General features: G+C 43.6%; 2 protein-coding genes and 1 non-coding gene across 3 annotated transcripts; all 3 read right to left on the minus strand.

The window, feature by feature from the left end:
• Positions 1 to 1638: 1638 nt before the first annotated feature.
• On the minus strand, positions 1639 to 4364 carry RPS20 (ribosomal protein S20). Its single transcript, XM_061342911.1, has 4 exons — positions 4209 to 4364; positions 3133 to 3232; positions 2238 to 2311; positions 1639 to 1862 (listed from the first exon to the last, which is right to left on the minus strand). The coding sequence occupies exons 1-4, from the start codon at positions 4209 to 4211 to the stop codon at positions 1680 to 1682; spliced, it is 360 nt and encodes a 119-aa protein (XP_061198895.1). The 5' UTR covers positions 4212 to 4364; the 3' UTR covers positions 1639 to 1679.
• LOC133206802 (small nucleolar RNA U54) lies at positions 2384 to 2448 on the minus strand. The gene has a single exon (XR_009723886.1). It is a non-coding gene; the product is annotated as a small nucleolar RNA U54 (small nucleolar RNA).
• A 17217-nt stretch (positions 4365 to 21581) lies between the features above and the next one.
• Positions 21582 to 24071, minus strand: MOS (MOS proto-oncogene, serine/threonine kinase). The gene has a single exon (XM_061342839.1). The coding sequence runs from the start codon at positions 23152 to 23154 to the stop codon at positions 22105 to 22107; it is 1050 nt and encodes a 349-aa protein (XP_061198823.1). The 5' UTR covers positions 23155 to 24071; the 3' UTR covers positions 21582 to 22104.
• Between the last annotated feature and the right edge of the window lie 3779 nt (positions 24072 to 27850).

A 27850-nucleotide genomic window follows, 5' to 3' on the forward strand; every position in this document is an offset into this window, starting at 1 on the left:
ATGAGCCACACAGGCTCAGACCAGCAGCAGTTTACGCACGGAAAAGGCACAAACAAAGGGGACGGGTCCGGACCGGGCACCCCCGCGGGAACCGCCCCACCGGCGCAATGGGAGCGGTACCCGGCCTGGGCCCAGCGCCCAACCGAGCGCCCGGCAGCCACAACCACTACCTTGCCGCGCGCGGGAAACAGCGACCGACGGCGGCGAGAGCATTTGAGCGTCTGAAGGCGGGCGCTGATTGGCCGAACGGGAGGGGGCGGGGTGGAGCGACGGTGACGGACACGGCCGGGCAGGCACAAAACGCTTCCTCAAAATGCCCGGCAGGGGGCGCCGTCGCACAGCGCAAGGCAGCCGCCGAGCCGCCAGCACCGGTGTGGGCGGGCGGGGGGGGTAAGGGGGGACGTGGACGGGACGGGACACGGGCCCTGCAAGGTGCGCTGCCGGCACAGGGTTGATATATACGTTTATATGAAGGTACGGGGGTGAAAAAACGAAACCAGAAAACAAAGGGGTTTGGACGAAGGAAGGCAGCGTCAGCAGCAGCATCTTCACATCCAGAGGAGCACCGTCTCGCCTGAGTGTGTGCCGTGGGGGAAGACACTGATACATAAATTTCCATCAAAATAGTTATATAAAGTTATTATGGGCATTACGGAACCGCTTCCACACCACCCGGTATTATTGTGAGCTTAAGCACAAAACAAATTGCAAAACGCTCAGGTTGCACGAAGGTAGAACTGGGGCAGCTCAAGGAAAGGGCTTACTACGGTGGTGGGGAAGGCCTTATCACCTCAACCAGCAAATGGCCTGCTGCTCCAGTAGAGTGCAGTCTTCATGTATGAGCCTATAGTGCGGGTAGGGAGTTTTATTTCTGCATAGCACAAGACCCAGACACAAAGGTAAAGCTGAATGTCTCTACGAGCAATATGGAGGCAGATGAAAAGATACTCAAAACGCTGAAGAAAACTTGTTTTTTAAAGACCCACAGCTGCTCATAGAACATAGAAGGGACTTCAGGTCTTTAGCTATGTTTAAGGAACACTGTGTAAGTTGTAACCACAGCCAACTATAAGCAAATAAAACCCTATTTCATAGCAATAGGTTTTCATCAAAAGGAAAGACCAAAGACAGAAGGGTATTAAAACCAGCCTGCCCTCCTCAGATCCCTCCAAGTGCTTTCAGTCAGACAGCCACTAGGTTAAGCAGAGGGAAAACTACTAGGGTGAAAGTCAATAGCTTACACAGAAAAGTCAGCCAGCCTCAGCTAGCAACACTTATAGTCTGTTACTTGTTTGCCAGCTTATCTCCTTAATCTGCCTGGTGTCACATAGTCAGGTTCTTCCCACGCTTTTCAGAGCACTCCATAAAAATACAAGTTTAAAACTAAGCATAGAAGCATTTGTCAGGCAGGTCACAGTTATACTAAGAGGAACTGGCCTTCAGGGACACACAGGTTTTTTCTCTGCTTAGAGAAAATTATGTCCAAGTTTCATCTTCCTGATGTTTCCAACTGGTATACTCTTCCTTAAATATCATATGATCGTCTCACACAGCATTTTATGAGCTGTTGTTGTTCTTCATGAAAATCATCATGAGGCTACCCAGGACTCTTGGCACGCACATGAAAACAAACAGTGATGAAAATTTGTAAATCAACTTTATTCAGCGATGACCATCATTTAGGCATCAGCAATAGTAACTTCAACTTCTACACCTGGCTCGATGCTGATGGAGGTGATCTGTTTCACAATTTCAGACGGGCTGTGTAAGTCAATGAGCCGCTTATGGATACGCATCTGGAAACGATCCCAGGTCTTGGAACCTTCACCACAAGGTGTCTTCCTGGTAGTGATTCGCAGAGTCTGAGGAAGAATCGTAAATACAGGGTGCTGAGTTGATGCATACAGAAGACTAATCTACAATCAAATCAATCTACCTGATAACGCTATCTGACATCAGTGTCATTGTAAAGTTACTTATGTTCTACTCATGTTAACACTCCTTCCCTATCAATTTCATTAAAAAAAACACCCCCAATCTTGATTAAAATAAACTGAAGAACAGAAAAGCCCCTTCCATATTCAACATGTTCTGCACTAAGCAGTTGCTCCAAGTGTCAAACTAATTTGTGAAGTCACTACCTGTTTACATGGGGTCACTCTCAATTTTTAGATGTTTTATGTGCATACTTGCAGAAAACCCCCAAAATTTTAAGACAGGAAAACAATGTCAGGTACCTTGGTGGGCATGCGAACAGGTCCTTTCACCTTCAGGTTCTTTTCCTTAGCACCTCTGATCAAGTCAGCACAGACTGGGAAAAAAAAAACAACAAAATAGCTCAGGTGTGTATATTTTCCCCCTTTTTAAGTGAAGATTCCAAAGATGGTGGCTCAGAATAGCGTATGAAGTGATCACTGGCATTCATTTGAAGGGTCATCCTCATAGCCAACCACATACAAGTGGAAGAGTTACACCATGGTAAAGCATAGTCACATTACAACAGCAGGCAAAAGCCACTATCACAAGTTTAAGCTGTATTTAAGCTATTACCAGCCTGAAGATCCTGCACGAAACAGTCACTGTACAACACATTACATGATTAAAACACTGGCAAAGCCAGATCTTAAACAAGATTAAATAATTTCTTAAAGAATACTTAACTGCTAAACTAAACTCTCCTCAACAAGAGTGACAAAATGCCAGTCAACAAACTGATACCTTTCAGTTCTAATAAATTCAAACAGTGACAACTGAAACCCCCACAAGAAATAAAAGGAAGAAGCTGCACTGTTATATTAGTCATTGTGACATTTAGTTTTCAGCACTATAAAACCCCCCAAACACTAGCTTCTGCTGAAAATTAAATGAGAATCTCCTCACCACTGTATGAAGCACTCCGGGTTCACTTTGTGAGCCAAATCACCTACAAGCAGGCAAATACCAGCATCTCTAAAGACAGCTGGTGTGAATACATTCTGTTTTGTAACACATCGTATCATACCCTGCCGATGGCAGAGGAGTTAGAACTAGATGATCTTACAGTCCTTTCCAACCCAAACCATTCTATGATTCTATACATATCACTCACTGCTTAACAAACTACCCCAATTAAAAAACAAAACTATCACTCACCCTTCTCAAGTGATTTTACATTGCGACTTGTCAAAGTAATCCTAATGCGATGAATCGCTACCTCTTGTTCCACAGGTGCTTTGCCAGTATCTTTAAACGCCTGAAACATTGAAGTGACAAACATCAGACATTACAGTCAATGCAAACAACACTACCTGCAGCCTCTTAAAAACAGACTTTTGGAGCGCATAGAACAATGTAGCACTGGGACTATTTCACTAACTAGACGGCATATCTGAGGAGCACGGCAGCATGCAAGAAACAGTGGGAAGAGAAAGGAAGAGCCAAGTCCTAACTGCTCTGAGGAAAACCAGTGGTTTTAGTGTCTAACTGCATCTCACAGTGGGAACTACAAGAACACCCCTCCCTGGTTTGCCTCTATACAGCCAGCTGCCCAGCCAGAAAGAAATAACATACATTTCAGATTTCACATACAACTTCACCTCGCCACGAATTAAGTAGCAACGACATCAACAAAACAGCAACAACTGGACCTGGCCAGAAAGAGTAATTCTGGCCACTCAGGCAACTGATTTGAGGAGCTTATACAATTAAACCTTTGCAAGTAACTGGGTGTTAATGTAGGCCAGGGGAATAGAAGAAAATAAAAGCGAAAACACGGAGAAAATAAAGTTCTATAAAGCTGTAGATGCACTACGCTGTTTCTCACACTGACGAGGTACTGCCCGTAGTACTAACTGACGCACCCTCCTCTAAGAGAACCCAGTTTTTAGGGCGAACGCATGCGGCCCGCCACCACCGCTCACGCCGGGCTGCGGCCGCTCCTCTCCACCCGCGGGCAGCGGCCCCGCTCCCTGACGGAAGCCCTGCGAGGTAAAGCTCACGTCCGGCCTGGGCTCCCACCGTCCCGGCACAGCCACCCCTGCCCGCCAGAGGCTCCGTGAGCCGCCTCAGCAGCGGAGGATTCCTCCCAGGCTCCGCAGCCCTGCCCTGGCGCCGAGACTCGGGCGCGGCCGAGGGCCAGCAGCGGCGGGGCGTACACGCGGCGGCCCAGGCCTGTTGGATGCGAGAGACAGCGGCCCTTCTACCCCTCATCCCCACCCCTAGCACCTCACCATAGCGACAGCAGGGCCTTCCTGGCCGACTTATTCCCGGGCGGGCAAAGAGTGGCGCAGGCCCAGCGAACAGCGGTGAGCCAGGAAGCTGCAGCGCGGCGAGAGGAGGCCGAGGACGACGCGGAGCGCTTATATAGAGAGCGGCCCGCCTCCATCCGGGAGCTATGGGACCTTTCACCCGCCCAGCCGCGGCCCGGAAGCGCTGGGGGAGGGATGTTGGGTTATTTGGGTTTCTCGTGTCGGGCTGTAGTGGGTTTGGGGGTGTTAGTCGAGGTGTTGACAATGAGAGCAGAGGGGCTATGACCGGCGGAGAGGAGCAGAGTTCAGCTTCGCTCCGGGGCCCACGGCGGGTTGTGCCGAGTGAGCAGGGGGGTCTGCTGGGCTGCCGCACCACCCACACCGGGCTCGGCCCACAGTCCGTGGGTCCTAGCGCCGTCCCGTCCCACTCCCCGCAGCATCCTGAGCGGCTGGGAGAAGTACCGGGTTTTGATATAGCCAGTCTTTCAGTGCTTCCAGTGGTAGCGAGCCCGTTCCCATCTAAGCCTTTATTTTCTTACTTGTTCGGGGGTTTTTTCAGTCATTTTTACTGAAAGTGGAGGTGAGAGTACAAAAGCTTGAAGTGCAGGTTTCATGCTTAAATTTAAGACCTTAAACTTAATCACAGAATGGCTTGGGTTGAAAAGAACCTTAAAGCAAATTCAGTTACAACCTGCTGCTACAGGCAGGGACACCTTCCACTAGACCAGGTTGCTCAAAGCCCCATCCAGCCTGGCCTTGGACACTGCCAGGGATGGGGCAGCTACAGCTTCTCTGCACAACCTGTGCCAGTGCCTCACCACTCTCACAGGAACTTCCAAATATCTGAATCTACCCTCTCAGTTTGAAGCCATCACCCCTATTTATTGAAGTCGCTTTTATTTATTCAGATTAGGCATTGAAGGTACTATTTTTAATGCAAACAGTCGTTGATTTGGCCTGGGCACTGGTAACTGTCAGACCCAAAACCAGTGTTCTGCTATGAGCATGCCTGTTCCTAGGTACATCACTACTTGACAGGTTTATTGAACAGGAGAGACAGATGTTACGTGTTAGGAAATGATGGTCTGTGGTAGTGTCACTGTGGTTATCTTTTAAAAATAACGTTTTAATTCTAGTTTGGGGTTTTGTCCAGTAATGATGGACATGTGTAATGTTACCAAAACTACTGCCACCTTTGGAGCCTTAGTAATTACTACAGTTAATTCGGAAAAGCCTGCTTGGTGTTGTAGTAGGAACTTAATTTGAGCTATCATGCTGCACTTACTTAGCATTTTATTTTTCCCTACAAAATGTGTTATAGGTCTTCATATGATCCTTAAGCCTCATGTGATGCGGTTAACTTTTTAATGCCAATTATTCAATTTTATGCACAATTTTATGCTCAATTTTAGGCTTGTTTTGCTCTTGGCTCATTTGTACTTGGTCTTTGAAATACCTGGTTTACTAGTAACTTCTTTGGACTAGATGCTATGTTCTGATAAAGCAGTTCCAATAAACATGGATACAGAAGTTGTCATCCTGTTGCTGCTTCCTGAAATGCAGCCATGTCTTTTGCCAGTGGAGATCAGTACTTCAGACATCTGTTCTGATGTTAGTCCTGTTTCTCCGGCTTCTTCCTCCCTGCAGTAAGAGCAACATTTGGTTCTGGTGGTTTGTTTTCTGAGCCATTTAACAATTATATTAACAATTTTGAACTCATTTATGCATAAGCAACCTGGTTTTACTCTGTTATCAGCTATTCCAACAACTTCCTGAGGAAGCTTTCCATCCATAAGTGTTTTATATTCATCACTCTTAAGTACGTGACATCACACTGATCATGCTGAAACAATTTTCCATTAATCCAGATGGTTCCCAGTCAGCTGTCTTGCTACATTATTTACTTAGAGTTTTTATGAAAGTTCTTAGTAAACTTTATTTCCGGATAAAATACTGAGTAGCTTGCTGCCAAGAACTAATTCCTGTGGGATTCAATTAGAAATATGTCTGAGTCCTCACTGATGACACAGACCTGTAATCTTAGTTTTAATTTATTGACTATGAACTCTATGTGCGCAACAGTGTCAGTCTGCGTCCTCCTGAACAACTTAATGTCCAGATGCGTTATATCAATGCTGTTCCTATTGTCTATCAAATGTATGCTGTAATTGCATGAGGACAAAAAAAGTCTATCTGAAAATATCTTTTCCATACATTTTAACGGTGTAATTTAAGCAGAATTTCCTCATTTATTTCTTGTTCCTATATCTAAAAGTCAGGTTGCTGGGTTTTTTTTCCCTCAGATTAATGCAAGGTTGACAGTAAGTTCCTGAATTTGTTCCTTTCTTTCTTATTTTTCTAGTATTGGCACCACCTCAGCTCTCTTGGAGATTTCTTTTTTTTTCCTGAGCTTCCCCAGATTTCTCAAAGCTTATGGAAAATCCACTTTAACAGCACACAACACTCCTTTGCCAGCTCTTAAAATTCTTGGATGCAAGCTATCTGGAGCTGCTGATTTAAAAACCGCCTTACTTCTGTTCCTACGTTTAAGGCTTTCCTTAGCTATTGTTAGAATTTTCTGATCTATGTTGGTTTTCTCTGCAAATGTAGAACAGAAGTTTTGTCTGAATTTTCTGCTTTCTATGAAATAGACTGTAAACACTCCTTCATGCTGTTCATATGAGTAAACATCCATTGTGTATATCTTGACCTCTTGAGTATTTTGTCATTCTTGCCTTCCATTTCATATTTTGTGTTATGCCTGGTTTTCCTTTGGTTACGTATTGGTTTTAATGTGGTTTTTGCTCCCCAGTTAATGCTAACTTTAGTTACAAGATTGTGAGTTTGGATTTACAATACACTGTTGGCATATGCTTTTCAGATTAAGCTTCCGGGAGTGTTTTCCTCATGACACGTAATTAAGAAGAGAAACTGTTAAGAAGCAAGACATGCTTTTAACATGACTTAGTCTGTAGCAGAAACAATTTAATAGCTAATTTCATGATTTAACATGCACAATATTCTTCTGTGTACATTTGCGACACTTTCTGGTTTTGTCTTCATAGGTTACTGGGGTTTTTTTTCTCTCTTCCTTTGACCAGTTTATCCTTAAGAAAGTCCTGAGTAATGAACTGTATGTTTTGTTTTCCAAATATTTTCCACTAGCTTATAGTAAATCCAGTTAGATTCAATTTATGATTCCAAATTAGTAATTCAGTTCCTATTAATTAAAAAATGTATGTGTAGGGAATTAGGTTCATGTCAGGTTTATGGTCCTTTGCTTAATTTTAGCCTGATCATCTTTACATGTGCTAAATGAATGGTCACCTGATTCTTTAGCTACTTGATGCCATTGCATTTAACTTGGTAAGTTTTGCCTGGAAAGCTTTAGTGGTTTGGTTTTTGCTTATTTTCTCCTATGTGACAGGCTAAAGTATACAGTTTTTACCTAGAAACAATGTCATAGTGTTCCACAAATCTATTCCATTTAGTCTAGATGTCAGTTAACCTTTTGTCTTCCTTTGTTCGTGTGACAAAAAGGGTATTTGAGGAGATCTGCTAGATGTTTTTGTAGTGCTTGAGTGGTCATAATTTAAGAGTAGGTCCTGGTATGAGTCTACCTATGTGACTGAAGCGTTTATTGAACAAGCATGTACCTGCTGTCACTCAGCACCTCACTATCACAAGAACTTCCCGAAATGAAGGCTTGTGATGTCTTCTGGTGAATGCTGAACTCTGATACACCTTTGGATGGTTCAGAAAGGACAGATGTATTCACCCCGGCTTTGCAAATTGGCTTGTAAACACCATGTATTTTTTTAAGTAGATTTATTCTACTTATTTCATACAGGTGGCTTGTGGATGGTTTTGGCAGGGCTCACAGTAGCTTTCTTAAATCTGCTTTGTCATAGGGATTATTTGATGTGGGCAGCTCCCTGGAAACGGGGTTATGCCAGCTTTGTGCCTCTAGGCTTTGCTTTCAGTGGTGATTAACATATTGCCAAAATATATTCCTATTTACTTGTAAATCACTTCTTCTCCAAGGCCTTTGGGATCTCAACACACTTCTAAAGGTTTTGTTTGAACTTCTGGTCATAAAATACCTGTGAAGCAGGGTCATACTCAAGGCTTTTCAGGAAATAGTCAGTAGGTGGTGGAGTATCTAAACCAGTCAGAGGCAATCCAATGAAGGCTGTTCTCAAGCCTTTTAAGAAAGTCTTCAGCATCTGGTTGGTCTTAATTGTAGGTATTTGCTGATCCTCTTGTGTTAGTTTGAAGTTACACAGTTGTAGCATGTCTCAGAACTCTCCTCCAAGTTCTTTGTTGAGCAGTTAGGTATTGCCTGTTAGTACCCCTTTGTCCCGTCTAGGATTTGAACATCTGTATTTATTGTGTCTACAGGTACTTCAGCTATTGAAACTTCAAGAAAACCCACTGGAACTGAAAAGAGCCCCTTTTCAAAGATCTATTTGTGTAGCTGGGTAGTTGTAACTGGGAACTAATGTTCTCTGCAGGTAGCAGCGGGACAGAATGCAGAGTGCATGAGCACCAGCCTGCAGCTGGAGTTCTCATACCATACCTAGCCTGTCCATTTTAAGTTTTGTAAATTTTCATGCCAATTCTGGCATAAAGCTTACCATATAAAAATGCACACCCCCCTAAAAATGCTGAGCTCTCTTTAAGTTGAAAATTGCTCATGTAACCATGGAAAACATGAACTCGGGAAAACTGTGCTTTGATGGAGTACTTTACTGTTGACAAAAGTTGTTGCAGATATTGATTGTTTGGTGACTTTTTCAAGTGGGCAGCATGAACTTCATAGTTTTCACCACAAGTTCTTTCCTTCTAAATATGTACTTTATACCTGAGGGATAGTCCACTGACCTTGTTAGAGCAAAAATTTGCCTTTGCTGGTCTGTTTTGCCTTGTTCTTCTGATAAAAATCACAGTGACAAAAAAGACATAGCTGCTAATATGCTAGAGTATTTCTGGTGACACCAAATGTGTGATAGATCACTGCAGTGTGCCTTTGAACATTCAGGATTGAAACAGGATTGTACATCTGGACTGCTATGAGGAGGATGTTATTTAATTTGTCCTACCTTAGTTCAGTTGTCTTTTCAAATTGATGAATGATGTCTTCTGTGCTTGTCCAGAAGAGTATTTGTTGCTTCTCCACTCCTTGCTCTGCAGATGTGATGCTTCTGTCAGATCTGTAATAATGAAACAGCAACTTTTTGCAGAGAATAAATGCAACTCAGAGTCTTGACAGCACTGGGGCAGTTTAGTGATTAGTGATATGTAATTTGCCAGTAATCAGTGAACTATTTATTGTGGATCAATATCAGCAATACAACAGAAATCACTGTACTAGATCCTTACAAAGTGTTAACAAGCACCTACAAATTTCTTATACACCCTTCTACAGCTGATCCCACTCACGTATTCACACAGTTCTTATGCACATCCCCTCTCTTGTGAGAATCATGGGTTACAAATTCACACTTTCACTTTTGGGAGTGCAGATTCCCCTGTTCCTACATCCTTCTTGTTGGAGACGTGGGCATGTGTACCTGTGCAGCTCATGCACGCGCCAATGGAAGCATATCCTGTGTGTTCTCACATGTGCTCTTGAGCAGTGGGTCCCTACTACTACATCTTATCCTCTCATCCCTTTGCCCGTACAGAGCAACTACGAACTGTGTCCGATGGTGAGGATGCTGTCATGCCTTAGAAGTAATAACACCTGCTGCTCCCACCACAGGGTTTCTAACAACAATCACAAATTCTCATGCTGCTTTTCAAGCCTTTAAAGGCTCTCAGAAATCTAATCCCCTGGTTACTGTTTAATCTGGGTGATCATTGTCTTAGGCAAGCTTTGTTATTGTTAATTTCCTTTTAGTGTTATCAGGTTTTGGGCAAACATCCTCTCAGAACATGCTGGTTTGGGTATTCTGTTCACACACACTGTTTACCCTCACATTCCTACCGTACCATCTGTTGTTATCCAGGCTATGTTACCAAGAGGGGAGCACACAATTCCTGTACAAAAAACACACCAGCATCAGTCCAGTGAAAGCCAGAACCAGCGGACACACAGAAAAAAAACGGTGGTTTTGCATCCAGTTTTTATTTTGGGAATCACCTTGGAAGGCTTCATGTGTGGAAAGGCTAATGAAGTATAAAAAATTAATTCCAAGCTACTGGATTCTCTCCAGTCCAGATTTGGCCACTTGAGGCAGCACTGCTTGGCACTGTTTGTCCTGATCTGTTTCACTTTGCAAAAACAGACACTCGAAGAAGACTGCAATAGTTTGTAGCAGGTATTGAAAAGTTGCATCTACTCCAGTAATATCAGTGAGACTGTTTGAACACAGCAAGCTGTGCTAATAGCTGCACTGGAAATGGCTTCCAGGATGCTGGTTGGCTTGCTATGCTTACCTGCCTGGCTTCTCTGTGGACACTTTGTCCTTGGGGGGGGTTAGGAGCTAGGGGTGAATGCCAGTGTGTATGAACTCCCACAGTACTGTGCTAATAGACTCTGGAGTTGTCTTTCCTGCTGATGTCTACCTCCTGCAAAGACTCTGTGGGAAGCTACCAGCAGCGGAATGTTGGCATGGTAGGATGTCTGTCCTTGAGGAAGAAAATGTTGATTAATTTTACAGCAATTATGTTTACCAGTACATGTAGTCCACATGGATTTTTGCCCATGACCCTCTGTCTGCTCTGTCTGGGTTTTAGATCCCAGTTATGAAGTCACTGATCACGTTTTTTTCTTCCACAGACCAGTTTAATCTAATCTAATTCTTTGTCGAGACAGGGTAGGAGGGAATTGTTTCATGGTCCTTGTTTTGCCTTTCTGTCATGGAGCAGGGATAATTTAGGGAATGATCCTGACCGCACGCTGCCTTACAACTAAAGGAGGAAGTTCTTTGGATGCAGCATCACTGCATCATGGTTTTGTTGGGTTTTTTTCCTGATAAGTCTTTCCTCATCCCATTAAGATTAGTTTCTTCTTTGCAATGTTCTTGATCCAACCAGGTTTCAGATGGTGGACATTTCCAAGCACAAAATTTAGCAAATGCTTGCCTTAGATGGTGAGATTTAAAGTGAGGGGGGATGGCAATCTTGATGGAACAGGACTGTTAGAGCAGGATATTAGTTGCATCTCACAGTTTTATCTAGATTACATCCAGGTGTCAGATTGACTTCTGCAGGACTTGTGAAAAAATCCCCTCCCCAACACCGGCATCTGTAAAGAAAGACTAAAGCCAATTCAGTAACACTTCTGCTGTTGTGACCTGGCCCTCTGTGAACTAGCCAAGTTAAAATTACTCAAAACCTGATAGAAAGAGGAATAATAACATAAAACTTAGGACCTGGAACTAAACGAGATGCTGTGCTGTTAAAGATATGCCTTAGAAACAGGAATTAGTAGCCACTGAGGAAATCATTACACTGTGATTGTTCAGAACAGCTGGTTGGATCCACAATGTCACATGAAAGTGATCCAAGAGGCATCAAGTATTAAGAAGTTTTGGTTTCAAAGGGCTCACGGACTTCTCTGGAAAGCTAATGTGGCAAAGCGGCAGCTGCAGTTTACTGCACACCAATTACAAGGTTGCGGTAGGGGGGCAGGAACAACCACTGTAGAGTCTGCAGTGTCATTCCATAGGAGACCCAGCACTTCTGTTTAAGAGAACAACTTACAGGAGTGAACAGCATGTCTATTAAACTCATCTTTCACCTTAATAGATGTCAGAAGTTCCTATTTGTAATGAAAACGAAGCTTGTACGTGTCCTTTCATACCAGTGTCTAAGACATCATTGTTACAAATATGGAATGTGGTTTGATTATTCTCTCAGGAAATAATATAAAATAAAAAAGTCTTTTGCCCCCCACAGCAATCACTTAAATGTTGTAAGAGCAACTATCTGTAGATGCACATGAATGCACTTCCAACATTTCTACCTCCACGCACAGTGAAAACCAGCAACAGTTTTTCCAGACGCAGATGAAGGGGAACGGTACTGTCTACAGGTTTAAAACTGAGGAGAATGTAGTATTAGCATTTAATTCAATTTTTAGGCAAAGAAAATGAATTATTGTGGTATAGATAGAAGATGGGTTTGAGTATTGAGCTATGTCCCCTGAAAAAAAAAAATCCAGAAATATTAATATTTGTAGTTTTTTTCAGCATGATGATCTCATGCTTTTCTTGTATTTACAAAATGTGTATATTACTAAATAATCTTTCAGTAATTAGGACTGTTGGAAGATGTTTCTGAGGGCATCCAGCAGGTACTTTATTCTATCAATGGCCTCCTTCCCACACCTTAGCAGCAGGTATATTTCCTTTTTGAGAGTCCCTTCATATGTAGAGGAAGACTTGTGTCTCATATACTCTTGAGAGATGTTCCTGATGCGAGGCAGAGCCAGTTACTTTGTTCTGGCAGGCACAAAGGCTCATGCTAATACTTAGGGGTTGATTCTTCTCTTTCCTGAAAAAAGAACACCACACCTTTGATATGGGAAACTGAACTTTGTACTCTTAAAATCTTCTGTATATAGAAGAAAAATCTTTTCCAATGAAGAATCCATCATTACTTGTGTACTAGTATACATTGATAAACCATTTGTGGTGTTAAAGTATACCACCAGGTAACCATCATCATAATTAGCACATAGTGCAAGCATCAAGAAAAGAAAGAAAAGACTCTCACAGACAGTTGGTGGGGCAGGTAATGGTTTGTAGAGCGTTTAAAATTAGCCAGTTTTTCATTTTGATGGGCAGGTGGGATTTGGGAAGTCTGGGAGTGAGGGGAAGGCTATGCTTAACTAAACAAGACCACTGATCGCTCTGAACCGAATCAGTGGGCTTGTCTAATTTTAAGACTAGCTCAAGACCTTAGTTCGAAAGTCACCTGGGTGCTGGCAGCCCACTGGGCAGGTAGCTGTAGGTCTAGCATAGAGCCCAGCAACTCATGTGCCAGCATTAACTTTGTTCTCAGTGACAGCTTCATTGACTGAAAGGCTTGTAGCATCCAGGTTTGGTTTGGGGGGTTTCTCCTCTCTCAATGTTCCTGGCTTTTCTCATTGCCTCCTCTAGCCACCTCCCTTGTGTCCCTGTGGAAATGGCTCTTTCCTACTAACCTTGCTATGATTGCTCAGATCGTGCTAATTTTTATAGTTAGGACCCTTTTCCAAATACTGTTTGCAATTTAATACACAACTTTTTAAAAGAACTGTGCGTGAAAACTAAAAAATGTAAAGGAAATTGATTTCCTCTGAAGTCAGCTGTTGTCAGGAATGATTAATTTATTATTACCAATATTCCTTTTCTCCTCTTTAAATTAGAAAACATCTAATAGCAATCATTTCATTCCCAAAAGCTATACAAGGACTGACAATTTTAAGGGAGATCTGGTGAAGTTCTTTCGCCTTCTATACAAAGAGAATCTCGGGTGGCATTCACCTTACTGGCATGTCAGTGCACTGATACATTCCTTCAGACACTTTGCGTGTGACTTTTATGTTATCTGCAAGCCATTTTATTGGAACTGTTAGATAAGAGAGAAATAAGGTTGTGGCCACAGTAAACAATAGGTCTCTAATCTTAGTGTATTTTATATAAATTTAGTGTATTTTATATACATATATATATATATATATATATATAGTATTTACTACTATTAAAAAAAATAAAGATCCAGCCTTCCTGGCCTATCAATTCCCATATTTACAGTCAGGGTTTTCCTACGTCGCTTCAGAAGCAACTTTTGATACTTGTCTCTGGGGCAAGCTTCACTTTCAAAACCCTCTTGCTATTTTTGAAGTCAGTGATTGAAAAAAATATATGGCTTGAAAATAAAACTGGTTTTCCTTCCGCCCTTTTTGGGGGGAGGAGTTTAAAAAGAGCTGGACATTTACGTTTCCAGTTTGCAGCCTACTTCACTCTTTGTAGCCTGGCACATGTGCAGTAGAATATTTATTAAGTTATGAATTACCCTATTATCCCAGGTGCCTTGCAAAGGCAAATGCGATCACCTCCCTGCTCTGCTGAACACTCAGGCTATTGAACCTCAAGCTGGGTAGAGACCGAAACTCAGTCTCATGCTCAGAGAAGTCCAGAGGCGGATGGTGCCTCTACTGTCATATTGTCCCATGGCATTCTTAGCTGATGGCAGACTGGGAGAGATGCCAGTAGTCTTTTTTTGTTCCATTTTCCTCCTTTAACTGGTTTTAAGGCTTTTCATCTGACAGGCAGACAAATATTTGGCAGCTGGGTTAACTGAAGCATAGAAAGAGGCTCTTTGAGCAGTGCATTAAGGTATTTGCAGCAGATAAATGGCTAAAATACAGTTTAAGTAAAATGTTCAAAGTAAGTTAATTCTAAAAAATAACCATTAATTTTCTAGTCCTATTTATATCCTTGTTCTAGTGGATGAATTCATAAGCACAGATGCTAAAGCTGCAAAAACTGGTATGCAAGCCAAATATCAAGCATGCACTGAAGTCCCAGTGAATTTACAAATATTTATGGTATATTCTGTAAAACATTGTTTTGTTTTCTGTTCTGCAGATATATCTTACCACAGGATATAGAAGACACCCGTATATACTTACGTCTTCATGCTTCCCGTCCTACCTTCTGTGTTATGGATGTGCCCACCTCCAAGTTATATAGTATATCTATTATTTAAGATAGTGGTGTTACCTCTTTCTTTCTGGGGTGAGGTAAAGCATGGCACCAAAAAACAAAGGGAAAAATAATAACAAAAATATGAAATAAATGAGCACAGAAGAAACCCCCGAGGAAAGAGAAGCAAACAATGAAAAAAACCAGGAGCAAGGTTCCAGAGGCTCCTGGTTGATGGGAAGCCAGAAGCTGCATGAAGGAGGAACAGATAACTTCCTTAATTAGTTATCAAATACGTTTAACCATAATGCTCCAACCCACCCCCAAATAAAGAGAGTAGCATCAGAATTGTAGCTTATGCTTAAAAACTTATTATGAAAAATCTGTTGATGTTTCTATTTGGGAACCAAAGCCACTAAACCTACAGTGAGTGAGGAGTAATACAGATAGATTGATAAAATTACACTTCCATGCTTTTTCTTCTTTCTCATTCTTCCTAGAACCTGTACATTACAACTGCATACTTCCCATGATCCTAGCCATCTATTCTTGTCTTTCCTCTAATCACTTAACTGCTAAAGTAATTGTTGCACTTCACAGAACTCAGTTGAGCACATGGATGCGCTTTTCATCATGAAGAAAAAGTATGAAAAACAGTATTTGACCAAAATCCATTTCAGCACTGACCAGTTTGGGCTTTTTCGGGGATTCAGTTTGAATTAGATAAAATTACCTAAAATCTCTTTCTTAACTGCTTCCTGTCAAGCTTTGCACAAGTGGCCATTTGAGGAAAAAAGGAGACGGGGGGGGGGGGGGAGTCTGGAGGCGGTGGATGCCATTTGTTACTAAAAAAAGAAAAAAAGCCTAGAATTAGAACTTTTAATCCATGCTTTCCCTTAGTAGGCAATGTATAAACAAGAAAGCACAAAATATATCATTTTAACATGGTTAGTATGTCCAAAGCTACTGCTGTCCATGACTAGACATGAGAATGCAGGCACTTTACAGTATCTTCTTTATATGCCACTTCTGAAATTAGTAAATTCAGCCAGATGTGGTAGTTGGGTTGATGAGAACTAGCTGAAGTTTCCATGCAGGCTGTGGTTACCCCAGACTGGTATGAGGCAGAAGATCAACCCAGTTTTCAATGGTTAGGTGTTAACTGTTGTCAGTGCTGCAGAGGTGGAAGTTTGAAAGGCAGCTTGTGCTACTTATGGACAGAGAACATAAAATCAGAAAACCAACTCACCTTGAGAACATGGCCACTGGGACATGGGATCCCACATTAAATGGCACTTAAAATTCCTGCTATGAAAAACAATCAAACAAACAAACAAAAGTAAACCAACCATCAAACAAACCTGAATACAGCAATTATTTATTTCCAATGCAAATAATAGTATGAAGCTGTGGAGCTTAGTTGATGACACAAGAGATCTGACATTTACCAGATGGAACAAAGGAGGTTTTGTTCCTTCCTAAGAACACAGTCAAGGTGCACGGTTGCTCTTATTTGAGGAGGTTCAGCCTCTTCTTAGCATCACATAACTCATGCTCTGAATAGAGCCTACCTGGCTGGCAGAGGGCTGGAGGGCACAGCCCAAAAATTTATTACAATACCACTGTGCCTACACTTACAGTAATGCTTCAACATCTGAATCTGTGCAATACCAGATCTCATACTTCCAAATTTGTTAGACCCTTCAGAGCCCACCAGGACATGAATGCTAGTTCAGCCTTTCAAATTCCTTATGCTTTCATATATACCCTGCCAAGGCATTTAGTCCAGAGAAAGAAGGATGTCCCTTTTTATGTTTGGTTGGCTGGCTGATTGGTGCAGCCATACAAAGTATCCTCAGCACTGACTTCACAGAGTTTCATGCTCAGAAAGCATAGCAAGATGGTGATAAACTACAGTTACCTGATTGTAGAACTTCCTCCAGGTCTTCAATACATCTTCTGTTCAGGCTGATAAAGCTGCTTGTGATCAGTTCCAGGAATGAAGAGAATAAATAAACTAGGCATGAGTAGCCCTTAAGGTTTATCCTGACTTACAGCCATGTCTTGCTAACCATCTGGAACTGTGCTGCACACATATGAATGGGGAAGGAGAGATAAAGAACAAAACCAGCTTATAGAAAGACTTGCAGGAACATATGGGTGAACAGAATCCTGTAAGAGTTGCAATGCAATTGTCAGCAGCTGCTCTGCTAGCATCATGTGCTTCTGCTAACATTTTATCTGGAGGTGTGCAAGTGTGATGAAGTCAAAGAGCCATGTGCTGCTATACTCATTAGCTTTTGTGCCAGCTTTAGAAGCAAGAAGGCATCTTTTAAAAACCTGAAGCTGACTCCAGATGAAGAAAATGGAAAGGATAAAACTCTGGTGGATTAAATATAAAAATAAATGGAAGAAAACTTCAAGGAACTAAAGTAACCCCATGATTTACAGTTTTCAGAATATAAAGAACAAGGAATCTGTCAACCCTCTCTGGTGGATCCACCGGTGTCAGGTTTTTAAAAGAGAAAAAAAACAATCCAAAACCTACTCATTGAAACTTGATTCCCCCATAAACAACAAAGCCATTGCAAAGAATCAAAGCGTGTGCCTTGCACATGTACTGTACCTGGAGGAAACACAAAACAGGCTCATGCTAGAAGCACTTCTGCGGGAGAGCTCAGGAGCTGTCTGATAATCAAGCATCTAGAAATGTTATTGTATTTGCAGAACTTTTGTGGTTGGAAGGGACCCTTGGAGATTGTCTAGTCCAACCTCCTGTTAGAGGAGGGTCTGAGCAGCTTGCTCAGTACTGTGTCCAGTTGGGTTCTGAATATCTCCATGGATGAAGATACCCCAGTCTCTCTGGGCAACCAGTGTTGGACCATCCTCAGAGTAAAAATTTTTTCATTTGCACTAAAATGGAGTTTCCTGTCTCAGTTTGTCTCCATTGCACCTTGTCATGTCACTGGGCACCACTGAGAAGAGATTAGCTCCATAGTTACTGCCTCACATCAGTATTTATACCAACTGGTAAGATCCCCTGGAGCTTTCTCTTTGCAGGTTGAACAGTCCCATCTCTCAGCCTCTCCTCGTATGAAGAGGTTTCCATCCCGTAATCAGGTTAATGGCCCTTCACTGCAATCCTGGTCCAGTACATCCCTGACTTTCTTCTTCCGACAGAATCCCAAGGTGGCCGCAGCGCTCCAGATGTGTCTCACCCGGTCTGAGTGGGCAGAGGGGAGCGGTCTCTTCTGGCAGCGCTGGCAGCACCCTTTGTAGCACATCCCGGGATGCTGTTGGCCACCTTTGCCGCAAGGGCGCATTGCTGGCTCGTGTTCAGCTTGGTGCCTGCCAGGAGCTCCCCGTCCTTTCCTGCCAAGCTGCCTTCCAGCCGATCTGCACGCCCCCCCAGCCTGTGCTGCTGCATGGGGTTTCCTGGCACTCCATCAGGTGCTAGGCTTTGCAGCTCCCTGCCCTGATTCCCATCATCAGATTTCTCCAGTTTGGTCAGGTCCCTGTGAACACAGTACAACCATCTGAGGTACTGACCACCCCAACCAATTCTGTACTATCTGTGAGCTTGCTCAGGGTTCACCCTGCCCCACCAGACAGACACTTAAAGGAGATGTTAACCTGTGCTGGGACCATTATCAGTCTCTGGGGTACACTGCTAGTGACTGGTCTCCCACTGGACTTCATGCCACTGATCACAACCCTCTGAGTCCAGTAGCTCAGCCAGTTCTCAGTTTTCACTGTCTAGCCTGTATACTTCATCAGTTTCTCTATGAGGATGCAATGGGAAATGGTGCCAAAAGCCACACTAAGGTGAAGATAAGCAACAGCCATTGCTCTCCCCTCATCCAGCAACCAGTAACTTCATCACAGAAGGCTACCATGTTGGTCAAACATGACTTCCTCTTCACAAATCTGCCCTGACTACTCCCAGTCACCTTTTTGTCATTTGTATGTTTGGCAGTGGTTTCCAGGATTATTTGTTCCACCACTTCCCATGGGATTTAGGTGAGGTTGAATGGCTTGAAGTTGTCTAAATCTCTGTTCTGGCCATCTTGCAGACATGAGTTAGATTTGCTTTCTTCCAATCCTCAGGAACCTCTCCTGACCACCATGACCTTCCAAAGTTCATCAACAGTAGCCTCACAGTGACATCAGTGAGCTCTGTCAGCATTTGTGAGTGCATCCCATCAGATCCCATGAACTCAGGCAAGTGTCATTTGTTTGGATGTTCCCTCACCCTGACCCTCACTACCAGCAGTCTTCCTTGCTCCAGACTTCCCACTGGTCTCTCAACCCTTGCATGTTTGTTACGTTTCAGTTTAATCAGGAGCAAATTTTTTATCCTTGCAAGCATTCTGCCACCTCTGCTTGATTTTCTGCTCATCAGGATGTACCCATCTCAAGCTTTTAGAAGGCAGTCCTTGACTATGAAACAGGTATCCTGAGCCTCTCTTCTCTCCAGGAACATAGCCCATGAAACTCTTTAAAAGCTCCCTGTCCTAGTTACATGGTTGATGTATATTACTAATACCGCTTTGCTTGGAAGGAGTTGTGCTGTGTTGAATTGTATTGGAATTCTTTAGGAGCACGAACAGCATGCAGATAAGGACCTGGCTGATACGTTTGCTCCCTTTGGATTTCCAAAGGTATTCAAAAAATCCTTCACTGCAAACTTTTAAAGGTACTCAGCAGCCACATTTAGGAGAGAAAATACTGGGCTGGGTAAGTTGAAAGGCAGGAGCAGAGTGTAAAAGTGGCAGTTCTCTCAACTAGGAAGCGCCCACTGGTGTTTCACAGGGTCATGTGTGGCTCAGCACATCCATAAACGAAGTGCAAGAGGGTGAGCCACAATGTAACCCCACCATCAGCAAATTTGTTTATTTAGGACATGAGTGCAAGGGCCAGCTACAAACTGGCAGGAGGAAATTCAAGGTAGATTGATGTAAAGTGGGGCAAACAGGCAAAATAATCCATATCACATAGAACTATGGATTCTGAGCCATCAGGCCTGAGATGTTTCTGGATTAGAATTAACTCAAAGCTCATCAGCAACCAAAAAGAAGCATATCAAATCTTTGCAGATGCTAAAGAATAGAAAGCATCTTTATGACAGCAGGTTACGATGTGCCTGTCTTGAGAGCTGTGCAGAGTTCTCACTCCCATTCAAAAGAGAGCTCAGTAAAACAGACGGACACATGTGCAGAGCTGATTACACCTTCAAGAGCAGGTCTTGGCCATCCAGTATTCTTCTGTCGAGTATAACAGAGAATTTGAAGGGTGCTTGATTTTTCAGAGAGACTCAAGTAGCACTTATTGATACTAAAGTGTCAATAAGCACAATAGCAAGTTCCTAGCAGTTTAAGCAACAAGCCACCTAGACTGGCAAAATAAATACAACACATAACTATCTAGAACTACTAAAACACTTTAATTCCATTTCTTTATTACATTCTTTTGAAGACTGGAGAAATATTTTTATCTAAGGCTTGATGTTAGGTGAGGCATGCCAATCTCTTTATCCAACATTTTATCTTACATGCCCTCAGCTAATCATTTTAAAAGGTAACCGGCTTGTTATGATAAGCTTCATAAGAGATTTCTTGTTATGCAACATGAAAAAGGTAAGTTCTTTTCCTATAGCATAATTATTTTGACAGAGAAAACACAGGAAATCTATTTCAGAATTTACCTTTGTTTTTTTGATCCCACGCAGCATTTTACAGTTCCAATTAAGGGGGACAGAAGAGCAAGAAATAGTTAAGCTCAGATGTGCTTTATAAACCATTAATTTCAATGGCCACGCCAAATACCATAAAAACCTACAGAATCATCTCAAATTCACATAGCTGCTCATTTCCAGGATTTCACAGGGCTAAGAACAGATGTGTGTCAAAAACCAGGAAGCTTGTTTAATTCCCTTGGGATTTTTCTCCAGAATGGAAGCAAGAGGGAGGAAGGGGAAAAAAGTAAAACAATTTGACTGAAACATCACTCACTCTCCTGTGTCAAGAAGTGGAGTCTTTGAACCAAACAGCAATATCAGCTACAGCAGACAGATCTTCCTAGCTCCAGATAAGGGTTCAGATCTCAATAGATGTATAATTATCAGTTCTGATAAATCAGGGATCAGAGCTTTTTGTCTCCAGCATTGCCTACAGCACTTCTTTTCTCAGACACATTACAACCAGGTTAGGAAAGACAGCAGAGAAAACATAAGCAGTACAGAGTATATTTCAATAGTGCTTTGAGCACTGGCAGAGGATCATTATTACTGCTTTAATCAGTTTTCCTTTTCAGTACTTCCAGTATCTTATCTAATACTTACCCATGCATTACAAGGAGTGAGTAACAGCCCCCTGACCCCGATTTAGGAGGTTTTGGTATCTATACATCTCCCTTCATACTTTCCCAATTATTTTTGGTTTTATACTCTGCCTGCACCTCCAAAACCTGGGAACTTCCTATTCCATACAAGATACTCTTATAGTACTTCAAACTAAATAAAGTTTACAATATACCAACTAGCAAGTTGCAACTCATACATCTGGCAGCACAGAGGTCTCACAAAACCACAAATTGTTAATGACTGTTCTTACTCTTAATAGCCTTAGACTGACAAAAATGTTCCTTGTTTAGATGAGTGTATGGGTAGTTCACATCTTCCATTTCAGAAAGAGCATACTCACTGAGATTAAGTACATCCAAGAACAAGAAGAAAACCCACTGACACTCTGTACTTCTTTTTCTGTATTCATTGATTTGTGATGCATACTCATTCCTTGGTAAATGAAGAGGAAAAGCTCAAACACACAAACCTAGCAAAGAACTACTCATAGCTGACATTTTGGAAATACCAAAAGGCATTAAATACAAAGAACCTTCCAGAAGAAGCCCCTTTTTTATACTTATTTGAAAACAGCTATTTCTCTGCACATCACATTCCCCATTTTCTCCCTGAGCAAGGAAGCACACAACAGGTCAACCAGAGAAAGCCAGAGTTGCTCTCGATCCTTGCCTCTATCCCCTTCCATGCTAAAACCCCACGGTTTTTATAAATGTATTTATTTATAATCTTCTTACAGCAAAACATCAAAACAGTTTCTTTTTTAAGGATAAAACACAGCAACAAAGCCTTTAGATCACACAGGGGCTAAATCATCATGTTCAGAGAAAAGGCAGGGGGAAAGAGGGGCCAGCAGCAAAGGAAACAGTCCCTAGTTTTCCTAGAGGCTCTGCTTGAGGGCCTTCAGGTTGAGAAGCAGCTGGGCTGCGCTTAGGCGCTCCTCTACATCAGCCTTCCAGCAGCAGCTGATAATGCTCTGCAGTCTCTGTCCCACTGGTGACTCATGGAAAACGGCAGCAGCCAGCGAAGGGCGCAAGTTGTAGGCTACCACAGCGTAGAGCACGTACTGCCGCTCGCCCAGGTAGGGCTGCTCCCGCATGACAATCTGCCAGAGGGTGATGCCAAACGAGTAGATGTCTGCTTTGGCAGTGACCCTCTCACCCTTGAGGAGCTCAGGGGCACGGTGTGTGTACGTGCCCCCCTGCTGGCAAACATGGGGGCTCTGGGACAAGCCCTCCTCCAGCTTCTGGGAGCACCCAAAGTCTCCAATCTTGCACACTCCCTGCTCAGTGATGAAGACATTTGCAGGCTTCAGGTCCAAGTGCACAATGCCCTGTGTGTGAAGAAAGGCTAAGCCAGTCACAATGTCACAAGAATAGCACACAGTCTCCTCCATGCTCAGGGCCTTCCCTCCACATCCTCCTTCATCATCTTCACCCTCTCTCCACACACCTCCAGTGCCATAGATTACATGGTGCAGGGTGATGTTGCCCACGTACTCCATAATGATGGTGCCCAGGCTGTTCTGGCTGGCTGGGGCACACGTGCTGGCAGCCACCACACGTACCACATTATTGTGTTGTAGCCAGGCTACGTTCAGCTCAGCCCAGAAGCTCTGCCGTGATGCCAGCCGGTTTTTGCTGCTCTTCTTCACCTGCTTCACAGCCACAGTGGCACCATGGTAGGTGGCTTTGTAGACAGAACCAAAGCCCCCAGAGCCAAGAGGCTGCAGGAGGCAGAGCTGATCCCAGTCAATGGAGCACCAGGCCAAGCGTGGAGGCAAGCGGTGGGTCTTGGTAGGCGGAGTTCCTCCCAGAGAGCTCTTGCTGTCTTTGCCAGGGATAACTAAGGGGCTGCTGCAGGGTCGCAAGTCCGCAGATGGGGAAAATTCAAAATGGAGAAAACAATTAAGAGGAATGGGTGATGGCATAATAAGGTGGAGAAAACAACAGGCAGGCAGTGTGTCGCTAATTGTTTTTGCCTGTTAAAACAGAAGACTGAAAAGTTTTCCCAACAGAAAGGACTCCAGAAAGCCTTTCAAAGCCTTTTATCCTCTCTTCACCATTCTCCATCCCACCCACCCCCAAATGAGCTGCCTCTGTCACAACTAGCTGAACCCAATGAGGCTCACCTGGAAACATTCTCCACCCCTGAAGCAAATCTCTAGAAAGCCAAGGCAAACGGATTTAAAGCTAAAAAGGTATTAACTCATGTGTATTTCACATCATTTCTAATCTCAAGAGGAAAGAGAGATGTTCTACCCATTGAATGCCTCTAGCAAAAATGCCCTGAGATTAAATAATGCAGTGATTGGTGAATCATTTCACCATGGCTCCAGGCACAAATGATCATCAGATACCTTAAACAGCTCAAAGTCGTATCAGAGGAAGCAGCTGAAATTGTGATTGCTAACATTTGATGAGGCTGTGGCAGGCATAACCAACTATAAAAGTGTGTTTGTAGAAATTTGCCACTTAAACTGACTAGGATGAGTCCTGTTTAGCTGCTCAGCTCTGCCTGTGCAGGACAGCAGCCTTAGTAGCAGCATAAACACAAATGATTGCTTTGTATAATCCATTAGATATAGCAGCTAGAATTATACACAAACATTTGGTCATCTTCCCATTGCACCCCATGCAGTTATTACAGGTGTGCACTTTATCGCTGGATCCTGCTTAGTGAGCTTATTGCTAATTCACAGAGCTGTTGTGGCAGAAATCAAGCAAGCATGATTTCACCTTGCTGGTCCCAGTAGTTTTTCAAAGGAGGTTTGGCTCTTTAAACCCTGCTTTCACATATTCACAGTGTTCATGCTATCTGCCTTTGTGTTTGGCACCTGCTGCACCTGCTGTGCATCAGAGCACCATTATGGAGCTTTTGGGTATTTTAGTAAGTATCTTTCTGCGTGTCTTGAGAAATATCTTGGAAAGTTGGGTCCCCATTTCCCTTCAGAATCTTCCTCCGGATGTCATCTTTGCCAGTACAGATCCTGGTGTGGGTCTTCAAAGATCAGCAGTGCCTGTTTCTCCAGAGTTTACCCCTGGGCAGCCTTGGCTCTGCAGGCTGTTCCTGAGTAGTTTTTCTCGTATTTCCTCTTCTTTTTGGTTTGCTTCTCTGTATGAGCTGAGGGGTGCTCAGAACATGTGCAAGCAGAACTGGAGCATTCTCCACCTTAAGATGGGTTTAGTTGCTCACCCCAACAGACACATATAATGTCCCAAAGACATCTTCTGACCCTACCTGAATTCAAAATCAGCTCAGCCAGAGGGTTTTGTAGTGAAACCAGTGATAGAGATCTTCCCTTGTGCTGAGATTTAGGAGAAATTTGATCAGAAGAAATTTGACATCACAATTCACAGGGAAGCAAACATAGACCAGAGGTGAATGAGAATGGGGAATTTGGGTTATCACCTGCCACTGTGAAACGGATAGGCTGTGGAGGAGCTACATAAATAGGTGCTAATATGCATTCTAGGAGTTGTTAACAAGTGAGAGTGCAGGAAGTTAGGGGTGCAGAGGGCTTTCTGTGAGACAGTCCCTGCAGATGGGACTGCTTGACAGCAAAAGGCTCTTCTTCCCTTGCCCCTTCCAGGAGGGACTTGACATCCTTGTCTCTAAATTGGAGAGACATCAATTTGATAGGTGGACCACTCAGTGGATGAAGAACTGTCTGGAGGGCCGCACACAAAGAGTTGTGGTCAATGGCTCAATGTCCAGCTGGAGACCAGTAGCAAGTGGTGTCCTTCAGGGATCGGTGTTGGGACCGGTCTTGTTCAACATCTTTGTCACTGACATGAACAGTGGGATTGAGTGCTCCCTCAGCAAGTTTGCCGATGGCACCAAGCTGTGAGGTTCGGTTGATACGCTGGAGGGAAGGAATGCCATCCAGAGGGACCTTGACACGCTTGTGAGGTGGGCTGATGCCAACCTCATAAAGTTTAACCATGCCAAGTGCAAGGTCCTACACCTGGGTCGGAGCAATCCCAAACACAGCTACAGGCTGGGCAGAGAAGAGATTCAGAGCAGCCCTGTGGAGAAGGACTTGGGGGTGCTGGTCGACGAGAAAATGAACATGAGCTGGCTTCAGTGTGTGCTCACAGCCCAGAAAGCCAACCGTATCCTGGGCTGCATCAAAAGGAGTGTGACCAGCAGGTTGAAGGAGGTGATCCTGCCCCTCTGTTCTGCTCTCCTGAGACCTCACCTGGAGTATTGTGTGCAGTTCTGGTGTCCTCAACATAAAAAGGACATGGAACTGTTGGAACAAGTCCAGAGGAGGGCCATGAGGATGATCAGGGGACTGGAGCACCTCCCATATGAAGATCGGCTGAGAAAGTTTGGGCTGTTCAGCCTGGAGAAGAGAAGGCTGCTTGGAGACCTCATAGCAGCCTTCCAGTATCCGAAGGGGGCCTATAGGGATGCTGGGGAGGGACTCTTCGTTAGGGACTGTAGTGATAGGACAAGGGGTAATGGGTTAAAACTTAAACAGGGGAAGTTTAGATTGGATATAAGGAGGAAATTCTTTCCTGTTAGGGTGCTGAGGCACTGGAATGGGTTGCCCATGGAGGTTGTGAATGCCCCATCCCTGGCAGTGTTCAAGGCCAGGTTGGACAAGGCCTTGGGTGATATGGTTTAGTGTGAGGTGTCCCTGCCCATGGCAGGGGGGTTGGAACTTGATGATCTTAAGGTCCTTTCCAACCCTAACTATTTTATGATTCTATTACATCAGACATGCTGGGAAGCTTTGGGGATGGGGGAACGACCAAAGGAGCTTGAGTGTAGTTTTAAATGTGCAGTGAAGTAAGCCATGGAGACAGCAGGTATTTTATGCTCCTTTTCTGAGCAGCACTATGATTTTATGCTTGTGTGAAGAAGTCTTCACTTCTGATCTTTGCAGAGAATGTTTTCCAGAGAGGTCAGTTGTAATGGAAATGAAAAGCCGCAGTAAGCAGAAGCTGTAGAGAAGAGAGAAAGGAATTTTATGCCTATTTTCTGAGTGCTATTAGGGCTCCAGTTGTAGCATGGACATCGGTGCAATATAGTATATAAAAGCAGCAGGGAGACATCCGTGCTGTGAATTCTCCAGGAACCTCATCCTTCTAATGGGAGAGCACTGGTAACAACCTGTTTTCACCAGGTTATGGTGTCAGGGAAGTTCAAAGGGAAAGTTGGTTGAGGGAAAGGAGTAGGCAGAAGTGCATGGATGAAGGGCCTGAGAGTGGACTTGTTAAGCTGACAACTACAGGAGCATTTCTGGGGATTCTGAATGCTACAGAACACAGCAGTAAAATCTGTGTTCATAAAACAGGGCTGTTTCCAAACTCCTTTGGTTGAAGTCTCGTTTGCAAGGATAGAGCAGACCTTCCATGGTACTTTTTCTAAACTCCATGTTCTCCCCTCTCTTTCCAGTTGTCCCTTTTTTTGGTAATTTTCCTGTTACCCTTTTTGGGTTTGCCCCTGTCATTCCAGGCAGGTTGTATTGCTCTTGGAGAATACACTGGATTTCTAAACAGGAAGACGACTGTGTTTTGGGATTAAATAGCCTTAATGTAACTCACTGTGCTGTCTCAAGCTGACTGCTGAGGACTGGAGCAGGGAGACATCCAGCGTCTTTCAGTGTGAATGCAATTAAAGCAGATTTGAAAGCAAGCAGGTTTTTAATAAATGTGATTTTCCTGTAACCATTGATGGCTCAGGCCCGGTGACCTCCCACAAGACACAACTGCTGTAGGACGTCCTTGCCACACTGCACAGCCCTGTTTGGCTCCAGCATTACCAGTGGCTGGAGGAGGTGATCACAGCATGGTCCAGGAAGCCATTTTCAGAGGTGAGCTGGGCTGCTGGGGACAAACTGCCCCTTCCCTCCTGGCCACCCTTCTCCAGGGGAACCCACAGCATCACAATCAGTACCCAGGGAACCCATAGCAGTCTCCAATCACACTGCTCCCATTTCTTATTTCCATGAGGGAGAAGGAAGCTGTATGAACCAAAAGCCATCGGCAGAGAATGCAACAGGAACTTTCATAAGTGACAGTCTGTGTCCCAAGGGCTGTCGTTTGTCACAGCTACCATAACCCGTGGCAGTGATGGTTTTGTTCCAAGCTTGTGTCACATTGTACTTGCACAGGCAAGTAAAACATGCCTGTGCATCTGATGCAGCAATAGCTGCCCAGCCTAATCTGTGCTTCCAGATGAGAAGAACCAGTCTCACTCAGTTCATCCATTTATATTTCACTTGGATATTGGGAGTACAGAAACTCCTTGGTTGCCATCACTGTTAGTTACTATTGCTGTTTGTTGAGTTGCTGGACAGAAGTCAACCCCAATAGCAAGGGCCCTAAAGGACTGTGGATGTAACCCACCCCAATAGAGAACTTGTACAAAACACCAGAGTTTCAATCTGATCAAAATGCATTATATTGTGGTACTTAACAGCCAAAGTTTTGTCTAAAACAGGAGGACAGAACTGGGGGTTGGAACTGATTTCAGAGAGTCTAACAGTGTATCACAATCATGACTTTGTACATTTGGTTGGTGTACCATGTAACAAACCCTTGAAGGCATGACTGTCCAGTGGCTTCTAAGAGCTGTTTTACAATATAGAGGTAGCACTGTATTTCTACTAGATT

This window comes from Neopsephotus bourkii, unplaced genomic scaffold (assembly GCF_033783945.1).
Source record: "Neopsephotus bourkii isolate Nb327-2 ecotype Australia unplaced genomic scaffold, CSIRO-AGI_Nbou_v1 NB_1820, whole genome shotgun sequence".
NCBI lineage: Eukaryota > Metazoa > Chordata > Aves > Psittaciformes > Psittacidae > Neopsephotus > Neopsephotus bourkii.